Source organism: Stegodyphus dumicola, chromosome X2, assembly GCF_044657685.1.
Source record: "Stegodyphus dumicola isolate Sdum_Otavi_A_Nest chromosome X2, ASM4465768v1".
Classification (NCBI taxonomy): domain Eukaryota; kingdom Metazoa; phylum Arthropoda; class Arachnida; order Araneae; family Eresidae; genus Stegodyphus; species Stegodyphus dumicola.
In genome coordinates, this window is record NC_140781.1 from 32949594 (window position 1) to 32963216 (window position 13623).

Below are 13623 nucleotides of genomic sequence, written 5' to 3' on the forward strand. Positions count from 1 at the left end.
CAATGTTAAAGACATATTCTTTCGATCTTTAAAATCAAATTTGCACTGTTCTGTGAATACTTGAAAACAACTTTCGTCGTTTTTTTTCCTGACAGTATAGCGATTTTTTTTTCTTTTTGTATTCAATGATTTAGATATCCTGTCTCCATCAAAAGTCACGGCAGATTTCCATTTATCTCTGATTAAACAGTTTTGGTAAAGAGTGCTTTTACATGTTCTGCATTCAGCGCTTGCCTAAGCGAATTCCTTTTTTAAAGATTTAAAGCTTTGTTATATTTGCTGCTGATACAGGAATATTTGAAGACTTTTTTTTTTTTTTTTTTTTTTTTTTTTACATTTTCTATGGATCTATTGAGATTAACTACATTCGTATTCTTTTTACTCTCTTGGAATTTTCTTTTGTTGCATGTTCACTAAGCAAAAAAAAAAAAAAAAAAAATTAAGTAACTGTTTTAATTCTTAAGATGAATAATATTATCCTCTTTGCATTCGGAAATGATAATTCTATAGCTTTCATAACGTTTCTTAAATACATCGTACATAAAAACGTTTACATAAGAATACATCTCATTACAAGAAGCAAAAATACAATATTCGATCCCAAAATTGTTTCATAAGAATAAATTGAATTTAATTAAAAAATTTAAATTTAATTTTTAACAAACACGTATAAAAGTAAAAAAGCAAATTTAAAGCCAAAATAATTTTTAAAAAAATTTTTTTTTAATTTAAAAAAAAGTGCAAACATATAAAAGATTTAATTCTCGAACTAATCTACAATATCATTTAAATTCAGAAGCATAAGCAAATTAAGTGCAAAATCAATCCATGAAAATAAAATCACTAATTTAGCAAATTAAAATTAAACTAAACAATTTTTTTAAAAATGCATAAGTGAATGACCGTTGAGTAGGCAGGAGACAGACTTATCAAGGTGAAGTTGCCTCCAAACCTAACTCTCCAATCATTCAATTCGTGTTTCGTCATTCATGTAGGCAAGGGTAAAAGTCAAAACCAAAAGTAATTCCAATAAAGTGGTAGGTACCCTTAGAAATTAATATTTAAGAATTAACATTGAAGAATAAATTTAAGAATAAAATTCTAAAAGGAAAATACTAATGAAGTCTTTTGAGAAACCAAGTAAAGAAAAGAATTAAATTAAACTTTTAAAAAAAATTAATTTTTTTAAAAAATTAATTTTCTATAAAAAATAATCTAGAAACCAATGTATTTTAGAAACCCTTGTCTACAGAAACCTCCCCGACACGAATATGCATATCAATAAAAAGAAACTAAAAAAGAACTAGACATAATCCATATAAACCAATAAGAAAGAAAAAGAACTAATTCAAAATTTTTTTAAAAACAAATATATATTGAAAAATATAATTTCATATATAGAAAATACACTCATGTCCATAAATTAAGGATAATGCAAAATCAGGCAAAGGAAGAGTTAGAAGCAAAACAAATTTGACTTATTTGTAAAGCTTATTTATTAAACAAAAGGTAAAGAGCAAAAAAAAAAGATGCTATATGTTTGATATTATTAAAAAAACTAGCGATTTTTTCTCCCTGGAGCAAATTACAAAAAAAATAAAACCTATTTACAAAAAACCAATATTACATAGTTGTTATGATTGTTAATACATTGTATGTCTCCCAGACGATGCAATACAGTCCGTACAACGCCTAGGCATGCTGTATCAAATTATCGATCTGATCTTGGGGAATATTACACCACTCAAAAAGCAATGCTCTCCGAAGTTCCGGTAGACATGTAAGAGGAGGTTGACGGGCTGCAACTTGTCGGCCAAGCATGTCTCACACGTGCTCTACTGAATTCAAGTCCGGTGAGAATGCTGGCCAGTCCATACGGGTGATATCCTCCGATTGAAGGCATTCGCTTACGATATTTGCACGGTGAGGACGGGCGTTGTCATCCATAAACACAAATTGTGCGCATGGCGCCCCGAAACAAACGTACATGTTGTTTCAGAATGACGTCCCGATAGATTTGGCTTGTCATGGTTCCAATTTGAACATACAGGTCAGTTCTGGAACCCAGAATAATTCCACCCCAAACGAGCACTCCTGCACCACCGTAACGGTGTCGTTCAATATTGTTTTCTTGGTGGTAACGGGTACCTGGAGCTCTCCATATGAAAGTCCGGCGAGAATCAGACTGCAAGCTAAACCTGGACTCGTCGGAAAACATCACACAAGCCCACTGTTGCGGTGTCCACAATGCATGCTTTCTACGCCAGGCTAACCGCAGGCGACAGTGAGTTGCAATAAGTGGAACGCATCTGACAGGTCTACGAGCATATAGACCAATCTGCCCTAAGCGTCTGTACACGGTCTGCCTTGAAATTGTCGTACCAGTGGCTGAAAAGAGCTGACGAGACAGGTCTGAGGCTGTGCTCTGCCTGTTTCTTTTGGCAGTAACTTCCAAATACCGGTCCTTATTCGGCGTTGTAACTCTGGGGCGACCTGTGCTGTAACGTCTACTCACATCACCATCATGTTGGAATCGTTGCAAAAGCCTGGAGATGACACTCTGGGCAATTCCAAGTTCGTCCGATACTTCCAGTTGAGTACGCCCTCATTCCAGACGGCCGATAATTCTACCACATAAAAAATCATCCAAATGCTTCCTTTGTGTCATAACTATTCGGTTATTGCACTGAAATGCTTATAAAGCACCTGCGAACAGTTTTACTTCTTTGCCTGTGTTCCTTATATATCACTCTCTTACACTCTCGTTATTGTGACGTACCATCGGTGTCATCTGGTTACTTCCTGAAATTTGCATATGATTCTTGAAGATGTGTGTAGTGATTTTACAGGTGATATATTTATTTTAGAGTTCGATTTCGGCGTGATTCCGAATTATCCTTAATTTATGGGCATGAGTGTACTTAAATACTACATAAAAAATTTTTAAAAATACTTAAAGCAAGTAAATAGTAAGTTTTAATTCTAACTTACCTACTATATGAGTGTTGGGGTCTGCAAAAGTGTTGTTAAAGAGAAGTAAGTGATTTCTTCAAATTATATAGATGGCGCTTATGTAGGTAAAGTTGAGTGTCAAGCTGCTATCTTTGTTATATTAAAAAAATTTTTTTAAACATTAATATTAAAAATTAAATTAAAAAATAAAAAAATTTAAAAAAATCCTAAAGGTAGTAATTATCAATTATTTAGGGAGTTAAGTAACTGAGCCAATCAAGAGATGTAAGTTTGCTTGAAGGAAAATAAAGTTAAGTGGTGTTGTGAATAAAAAATGTAAACTATTTGTAAAGTGAAATATGTGTTCTGTTGAAAAATTGTGTAAAAATTGTAAAAAACGTTAAGTGAAAAATTTTTGTGTGAAAATTGCAAATAATTAAAGTAATTAAGAAAAACTGAAATGTTTTAAAATTAAAGTTTTAAAGTAAAATTTCCCAAAATTTTTGAAACGACGTCCTAAAAAAAAAAAAAAAAAATCCCAGAAATTTCCCAAAAATTCCTTTAGGAATTTTTAAATTTGCTTTTTTACTTTTATACGTGTTTGTTAAAAATTAAATTTAAATTTGTTTAAATATTCGATCCCAAACATGTTTGGGTACTCGATTTTTCAAAGCGGATGATACCGAACTACATCCGATAGTTACTGATCAAAACGATAAGTAACTGATAAACAATTCATAGTGTTTTTAAATAATTAGTTACTGCCAAATTCTTTTTGAGTTTATGACCTTTTTAGACGCTTTCATGATAATCGTTTTAAAAATGTGTAAAAAAGAACCTTTGTATTTCATTACTTTTCTTTTATGCTTTAATGAACGAACTGTTTTTAAGTGCACGCGTATCGACAAAACAAGCTGAAATGTATTCATATCTCCCCAACATAACATTTAAAATGCGTATCTCTGAAATAACCTTTTTTTTCGAAGTGGGAAGGGGAGGGATTCTTTGAAAAAAAAAAGTTCCGTTCCCTGCTTTATAAAAGAATTTTTTATGTAATGTGATTCTCATTTTATTCTTTTCAAATAGGTACGGCAGACAGGTATTTCAAAAGCATCCTTTTTAGTATGGTCTACATTAAAAAGTATTGAATAATAAAACGTATGTGACGGCTTTGTTGCAGAATATCAGAAATACTTTCCTCCAACCTAGTCCCCCCCCCCAAAAAAAAAAATGCGTAAAAGGATTCTATTCGAAAACGCAAATTCAGATAGTGCTCTGTTCATGCCACCTGGCTTTTCCATAAAAAAAATTGCATTTGAACTACAGACATTGAAAACTCATTCAGAACGGAGAAAAATAATTTTTTTAAAGATAAATAATTAAGTAACCGTTTCGACTTTTCTATAGATATTTCACGTTGTTTAGTGACTATATTTGCTAGCTAATTTTTTTTTCATTATGATGAAATTACTCACATTTTGCGGAATGCAACGGTCAGATTGTTTGGATGAATATTAAAATTCTATTTTAACTAATTTATTTAATTGTTTTGGCCTTTTATCTTGGCATACGCTCATTGCTAAGCATCCATAGGTGGTTAAAATTGGTTAAAAGCTGTTCATTTCTAAGAATTACATTTAATTCAGAACCACAGAACTCGCAGGGTTAGCTAATCTGCTGATCGAATCGAACTGATCTACTATGAAATTGGTAAAGAACCGATTGATTGTTATATTTCGTATCATTTTTAGTTAGAATTTCAAATAATAAAAAATTAAAGCCCAAAGAAACAATATGCATGCATTACGAGCTTTATAAAGCTAAGTTAGACTCTTTTCTAGAAAAACGTCACCAATGGCAGAGTGGTTAAGCCAGCTGATTACTAGGAATTCGACCCGGGTCCTTATCCAGGCAAACGGACTGAATGCGTTATGAGTTTACGGGTTCCTCACGTATGACATGAATACAAACCAATTTTTTCATACAAAGAAGTCATGCAACCTTGAACTCTTAATTTTCCTGAAAAAAATACATTTGTGTCTAAGAGCCTAAAAACATGTAATAGTAAAATAACTAGCTGCTAATTATTAAGGTTATTATTATGGTTAAGACTTTGGTTTTCTACCGCCGAATACATTACTTGACAAAACATCTGTGAATTCCCTTTCATATGCAAATCTGAAGGAAAGGTTTCGTGGTTTTCCATATGGGTAACGTGAGTCCCTTATGAAGATTTTTTTAAAATCTTTTCTTTTCCTTATTTATCTTGTAACATACGATTAAGACTTTGGCTTTCTACTACAGGATACATTATTTGACGAATTATCTGTGAATTCCCTTTCATATGCATTATCTAATTCATATTCAGAATTGATGACGCAGTGATCTTTTTGAAGTATTTCGTCTTTTCCCGGAGATTTTAAGTTTCAGAAATTGGATATTTCAGTTAAATTATCTTCTTTTGTTGAAACAAATTATACAACAGACATTTGAGCAACAAATTATACAAACCAAACAAAATTTTATGTATTTATTTGTACCTTAAAATAAAGATAGTTTAGGATTAATTCTAATTTAGTATCTCCTTAATTTATAGAAAATAGCAATGAACTTGACTGCCAGTTAAAGAAACAAACAAAAAAAAATTTGAACTTTGTTAAAAAAGGAAAAAACGTATTGATGGTAGTGTGCATTTAATGAAAAGTATATAAAGTAACATAAATAAATCATGAAATATTTTATTATTTAAATGAATTAAGTTTTAATTTGATTAAGACTTTATGATTTAGGCCTTGATCCTAAGGACAAACTGCTATATCCTGAAGGCGAAACTTGATGCAAATATTTTCCTGACCAAGGCTATTGGACGAAAAGAATTCTTAAAGCCGAGCAGACCCCTGCAGAAAGTTTGCTTTTGATAGATGAAAAGGTTTTGTTCATTTATTTTTACAGAAATAGAGCAGTTATGATTAATTCAATAACTTTCTTTCTGAAGGAGTGGGATCTATATTACTATTCTTCCAAATGGGCTTACATTTTCATATAAATACAAATTACAGTTTAAGGAACTGAAAATCTAAAGATGTGTTTTCGATAAAAATAGCTGAAGTTACTGGTAATAAATTGAATCATTGAAAAATTTTCGGTAATGCTAGCAACTTCTTCTTTAACTATTATGTATTTCTTGATAAGTAGATTCATATATATATTTCGATTAAGAGTGCTAGTATATTGAAAGACCTTTTTTGTTGGAAAGTCCTCTACAAAAACATCCCTTCTCTTAGATAGATATCCCTTGCCTGCTTTGCTAGATTTGATTAATCTACCCTAAACCTTTCCTAGAAAAATGGGAAGTCGATTATAAGATACTTTCTTCCTCCTTCCAGTATGCTTTCGTGGTGAAATTGGAAGCATACTCGGCGAGTATTCGAGAGGTTCAGATTCGAGTCCCAGCGAGGGCATTGCACACTTTTTATGCTTCAGAATAACCTAAGCCTCTACAGTGGCGCCTGAACAGAAAGTTGGTGGATAATTCGTCACTTCCAGAATTTTTGATGATTGACTCCCTCATCTCCAGTCGCCCTTTAAAAGGGGGAGTATATAAGGTATTTTCTCCCTCCTTTCCGTATGCCTTCGTGGTGTAATTAATTGGAAGTATACTGGACGCGTATTCGAGTCTCGCGAAAGGGCACTACACATTTTTACCGTCTCATGCTTAAAAAAAATAACTAATGACTCTACACAATTTTCTTGATGGAAAAGCAATAAAGGGATTTTATCGTTGGATGGAAAAAATTTGCCTCAGCTTGCAACTACAAATAGCAATAAGCAAACAGAAATTGCAGTACGCAAATAACAAACTGCAATATGTAAATAGCTGCAACACATGATATGACATTAAATCTTGTGTTAACATCATGCATTACGATATTTCTACTATGCTGTTAATTAATGTGTTCATTAAATACAGTTCAGCCTTCCATTGCATAAAGTGTTTCATCCTACCTTGTTTTAACAAATACATAGCTCTATTTTACCCAATTTGACAATGAACAAAATTTTATTACTGACTTAACATTTCAATTTAAAAAAATTAAAAACTCACCTACTTTTAAGGTTTTTAGATCCTCCTAAGGAGGAGGCTTCGCGGATTAGAAGCAATGGCTATCTTATACTCAGAAATGAGACGTAGGTACAGGTCCGCACCTGTGCATTCTCAAAGGCGCATTTTAAGTATCTCCGTGCCTTGCTAACTGTTAAACTTCCGCCCCAATTTTCAAGAATAACAGACTGGGGGAGGGGGCGTTCCGAGGGTCTCCAGCTCCTCTTTCCATCCTCCTTTTAATTTAATTAAGTGAGTAACTCAACGCTCCTGAAAACAAAATCTGTTTACAAAACATTTCATATCTGCTCATTTTATTAGCTGCTTTCGTCTCGCCGTATATTTTGTGTGCTCCCTTACCACATAGACACTATACGCGTACAGACATCAATGCCTTCTCCGGAATTCGAATTCAGACACATCAGTAAGGCAGTCGGCATCACTAGTCACTATGCCGGCTAGGCGGCATCGTTCAGAAGTACTGATTTTCTTTATTATTATTATTGCAATTGATTTTAAGTAGAAAACAGAATATAGATATAATTTTTAAAGCTTGCGGTTTCAATAAAATGCTTTAAAAAGGAAAAAATAACTTTTTTAGTATCAGTACATTCTTGATCATACATGACTAAAACAAACAAAAAAAGTAGAACTGTTACTGACTACGGATTTTAAATCAAAACTGTCGAAGAGAAATTTAAAATGGTAATTATTCTGTTATATGCTATGTCTATGTTAGCTCATACATAGGTAGGTCCAACAGTCTCCGGTCTTCTAAAAGAAACAAAATTTTTGAATATTTTATTTTTCAATATGCTCATCTCCTCCATGTACTTTTAGTTTCATTTAATGAGCAACTCTATTCTGCTGAAAAAGTAATACGAAGATTTGTCCTCAGAATATTTCACATCTGCACATTTTATGCCGTCGTCATCATTAAATCCCTTTAGGTAATATTTCAATTCGGAGAACCGATAATTGTGACCTGGAGCTAAAAATCTGGGATGTGAGGGGATGGTCAAGCTTCCACACAGCTTGTTGGAAATGCATCCACATGTTGCTCTTTTTAAACTGCTTTGCAGGGACTTTGTTCATGTGTAGATGCTCATATAGAATACACAAAACATTTGTTTTAGATAGATCCTATCTTGTTCCTTTAATCTCTTGTAACTGTGTATTTTCTACTGGACACGAGCAATATTTTCCGATGTTAGTGCTGAATGGTAAAACTTCACGAGAATCATATTTGACTGATTTTCAGCTCAAGTGAAACTGTTTTGCTCATTCTTTCGCTTTTACTCATTTACCTTCTTTTACTCATTCTTTTAACAGCAACATCGCAAAATAATTTTAAAATGAGCGTTGTTTTAGAATTTCTGATGCACAGTCTGGCGCGCTGGTTTTTTTTTTTTATATATATATATATATATATAAAATTCGCGAAGTGTTACAAAATATGAAATCGATAATAAAACAAATTCAAAATTGAAAATTAGGGCTTTTAGCTGCTCATACTCGGTAGAGGATTACGTTATTCAAAATTTGATGTCTCTAGGTACTGTTGTTTTATCACAATGCGATAAATATACATACATTTATGCAGATTATTCATTATTTAATTTCTTTAAATATAACACAGGGCGATAATATTTGGTGGCAACATTCTGAAAAAGTCAAACGGACATTTAAAGTTTTCGACGCAAAATGCCAAAACAAAATTAATAGCCCTTCTGGACTGACGCCCTTTGGGCTTTAAAAAAAAAAAAAAAAAAAAAAAAAAAAAGAAAAAAAAAAAGAAAGAAAGAAAACTGGTGAGATTTTCTTGAACGGAATTTTCAAATTTATTCATTGTTAATGCCAGTTCATGTCTGAGGAATTTGTTGCTAAACCATTTTTTACATGGCAGTCAGAGTTAGCATAATGATTAAGTGTATTTTAAACACTCAATACTCAAGCACTGAAATATTTTTTGAGTAATAAATTAATAGCTGATATTTCCATTAGTGATCTACCTTTTCACATGCAGATAGGAATGTGAACACCTATATATTTTTTCGTATCAAGAGATCTGAAACTTTAAACAGAATCCTTCAAACAGAGATTTCCAAAGTTTATGAATACTTTGAAGAACTCTGATATGTGTAAAAGTCAGTCGAATAATGGAAGTAAAAAACAGAGCTTAAGTGCTAAGGTTTTATTTATTTTTCACTAATAGCTAATGTTTTAAGTTACGCTTGCCATTCTGTCTTTCCCATTTCTCAAAACATTTCTTTCTCTCCAAGACATAAAATTAACTTAAAATTAATAATTGCATAAAGCAGAACTTTTGAAATTATAATGTTTTTAATTTAATGCACTAGAAAATGACATATATATATATATATATATATATTTAGCTGTTCCAACTTTCTAAAGTACGTGTGACTAAAAATCGCTGGATGCTCATAAAAAATAGTGAAAAGTTAACAAACGGTCATTCAGGGTTGGCGCCAGAAGCGGTGCAACAGCTCCGAGCGGCAGAATTTACGAGCTGCGGAAATTGCACCGGGCGACAAAAAGCCTAGCGCCGGGCCAGGCTTTAATACATGTTTATTATTCAGTATTAACGATAATATATTTAACAGCATTCTTTTTTGCATTTACAGCTCCAAAAACACCTCAGCGTCCAAGTAAAGAAGTTGTTGTAAAAGTAAGTATATAAATAATCTAAACATTAATTTTATTTTAGAAATATTATAGACATGTTACCGTGAAAGACCGAAATTGGAGAATGTCGACTTTCACCGGAGAATATCAACATTCACCAAATACGTCGGTGAAAGACAGAATATTTCACTACATTCTTGTATATTCGGACCCTCACCGGTGTATGTCGACAATCACAGATATGCTCTGGTGAAAGTCGAAAAGAGAGGTCATAAAGTGCCATAATAGTTTAAGTTGTTGCAATAAATAAGATTTGAATCACATAATTTAGTAAGTTTTTTATTACTGTTATTTTATTTTTTCATTTAGAACGTACTGTATAATAAAGTAAGTTTTTAACTTCTATTATTTTCCTTTCTCATTTTGAATGTATTGTGTGTTTTAGGTTCTCATGTTCTTAAATTTTTATTTCAAGTCTCAAGTGCGTTTATTCGCGACTGAATTACGGAGAAGAAAATATAATATTGTTATATGTTCGACATTCACCATGTACAATGGTGAATGTCGACATTGAGCGGTGTAAGTCAGAAATAAGAGTATTTGGAAAATATTTCGGACATACACCAAGAGACTATGTGAATGTTGACATTCTCCAGACTTCGGTCTTTCACCGTAACAGACATATATGTATAACCTCGTGCACTACAGAACGTAAACGGCATACTTTTCAGCAAAAGTTGATGGGAAAAATATTTTAAAGATTCATTTTTTTAAGCCTAATTTTTAGTTTTCACTTAACTCTTTATACATGTAAGATATAATAAAATACGATGGCTATGGTAAGAAATAATTGGCGATCTTAAAATTAATTGACTATTCTAAATTTTATGTTCTCCCAAACTCGAGATCTTTCCAAATTAAGCACTGCTTGAAAAAGGTAACTAAACTAAAATTAACAAATCACGGCTTAGCTTCACATATGCACCTAAAGTAGTATAAATATTGCGTCGCCAGCAATGACGCCTTCCTTTTCTCTGGCCTTCTGCCATGAAAACAACTCTGCGCCGCTTATGCTGTCTAAGACGATTACGTCGTACCTTTTAAACTAGTGTACATAAAAATTTATCGTATTCAACGATGACTAAAAAGTAATTTGTCTGCCAAAGAGATGATTTGAGATGATGTGTAAAAATAAAGTTCAATTCAGTTTTGTTAGCTGCTTCATCAAACCTTCACCCTTAGCCACTACGACTGCATTAAAATATTATATACATATAATCTATTACCTTTTCTGACGTCATTTTCAGCAGGAATTTAAAACGCGCCGGGAATGTGCCTGCGATTAAATGTAACTTATGGCAAATCCTTGAATAGATGTGTAAGCGACTTATTGCTATGACCAAGATGAAACAGAACTAAAGAAGGGTATAAAGGACCCCTTTTATCTCATTTTTTAAGATATCAATAATTTAAGAAAAGGTATTTCTTGTGCTTAAAAAAACCAACCAGCATTTATAGCCTAATTCAGAAGCTAAGAAGTTCAAATTATAACTAAACTAAGTTGTCAATTAGCCAAAGGCTACGCAGAACTGACTAACACGCAAGTTAGCTCAAACCTATACCGGCGTGACAAGCACTGTTGGCAAGAATAACGCAACGAAGACAGACTGCTATCAAAGAACTGCAACTAGTAAAGTGGACTTCAGGCGGAACACTCGCTGATTAAACAATCTAAAAACTTTCTACCTCGAACTAAAAATTAGCATTCTGGCAGGAAAACGGAAAAGGAGAACTACAGTAAAGCTACTTAACATAAAATAACTGGTTAGATAAACATAAATAAATCCTTACACCTTGAATTAGGATTATTTTTAGGCTGCTTAATAAAGCTACTCGAGGTTCTGGAAAACCTGTGAACTCATGAGTTTGCCAGATGGACACTGTAATGGTCTTCATGGATTTCCAGAAATTTAAAATAAAAATTCGATCTAGTTACCATACAGAAGTTCGGAAGAAAGGAATTCTCTATCTAGGCATATAGTCTTAAGAAGTTTATAGAATTAAATTAATCCAATCGCATACATAAGGGAGAACTGGATAAGTTAATTCATTTGAATCTTATACTTTTTGCTACAGAAAAATATATGCTGTGGTAATTTATAAAATTGCTAAAAAAACCATAAATTACGTAATTAAAAATAATATGTGTATCCTTTCTGACAAGGTAGGGTTAATATATATTTAATCATTATAATATCAATTGTTAATATTTATTGTTAATAATGACTTTAATAAGTGAAGGCTATTTATTTATTTATTTATTTATTTATTTACCATCAGATGAGCAGCTGCACCGCCTTTAAGACATTCAGCTTAAGTGAAGGCTATTATTGACATTAAGTAGTTTTCTCAAATTTTCAGATGAATAAAGTTAAAGCACGCTAGCTTGATTTAAAGTATAGAATTTAGAACAGGCCATTAAATGCTAGTATAGGTATCCTAATCTTAGAAATCGGTTAACTTGCGATAAAATTTTATTTACTTTCTGAGTCTCTTAGTCACGAATTATATGCTATATACTCAAGAAGAAGTATTTATGACAATATCAGATAGAAATATCAGAATTGACGCAATCATTTATAGTCAGACTGTCATGCTTGTCGGGATGGCAGAGACGTGACACAATACATTATTGGAAAATGAATCCTTTATTATATAGCAGCACGACTTTTATGTACAAATATTTACATGACGTTGATATTATATGATTTAAGAAAATAATTCCAATCAAACACAGTTGTTTAACACCTTACAAATTAATCAGCCACGCTGGCTAAAACTGAAACTCGAACTCAAGCGTAAACGCCCTACCACACTTTCTGCAGACAGCTCTCGTCTGTCTCACTTGCTGGATTCTTACCGCGAGGCAGCCAGCTGATTGGCTGATCGCAGCCAGATACATGACACAGACTTTTAACAAGAAAACTTACCGTGCCTTCCTTGGTGTAATTGAATGCACGTCCGGCTAACAGCAAGGAGACCCGGAGTTCGAATCTCGGCGAGGGCACTGCTCGCCTTTAATATTTCCTGCTCAAAATAACCTAGTGACTCTGCATGTGATGTGTGAACTAGAATGTGGTGGACGCTAACTCGTTTCCTCCTGGATTTGATAAATGGGGCCCCTCCTTCCCAGTCGCCCTTTTAGTAAGGAAGAATGTAAGAAAGTTTGTTCCTCCTTATCGCGTAGATTTGTGATATTGTTACGAATTTTTTACATAGATAGATAATTTTAGGGAATTTATATGTGAAATTGTTGTATTTTTCTGTATAATGTTACAAGGGCAAGTCTATATAACATTGAGTAAATGGTTATCTCGCTAAATTGGCGAGATATCGCCAAGCTGGCGAAGATTTTGTCTCCAAATTTATCAAGAAATCGCAAAAAATCCCCGAACTTGGCGACCATTTAGTGACGTTTTGGTCCGGTTCCTGTATCGCCGTAATAGGTATTGTAATTGAATAAGTGTAATAGATTGCAAATGCAACTGTAATCGTATCTGGCCCTCATATGGCTTTCGGTAATTTCATGAAGCAGAAAGTACTAGATATATCTCGGCGGCCTGATGAAAAGCTACATAAGATCGTAGAGAGCATCATTTTATCAGTAGTTGTTAGTTAGTTCAGCGTGGTTGGAGTATTGAGATATCTCCGTACTAGTTTCGCTCTTCAGATGCGCTTTGCATTGAATTGTGTTTAACGTCCTTAGTAGTTTGAATTGATGATTGTACGCTGTGATACTGTGAAGAGCTGTAACAAAACTTGTGTAGAAAATTCCAGAACTGTGAAATGTTTCCGTCTGTAAAATAAATTTTATCAAGCTATCATTGGCTCTGTTTACATTCAATCTATTACGAACCCGTACG

General features: G+C 33.0%; 1 protein-coding gene across 6 annotated transcripts in view; it reads left to right on the forward strand.

Moving 5' to 3' along the window:
* Positions 1-13623, forward strand: part of LOC118188205 (uncharacterized) — an 82669-nt gene that overhangs the window by 51967 nt on the left and 17079 nt on the right. For 4 of the 6 annotated variants that reach the window (XR_015039198.1, XM_085809797.1, XM_085809798.1 and 1 more), the window contains one exon: positions 9700-9743. Coding sequence is in view for 3 of the 6 variants with exons in the window: in XM_085809797.1 (XP_085665923.1) it covers positions 9700-9743 (44 nt within the window). In the remaining 3 variants the exon portion in view is untranslated. Of the gene's footprint in view, positions 1-5741; positions 5882-9699; positions 9744-13623 lie in introns of those variants that run through there. The other 2 variants (XR_015039196.1, XR_015039197.1) reach the window with 2 other exon arrangements.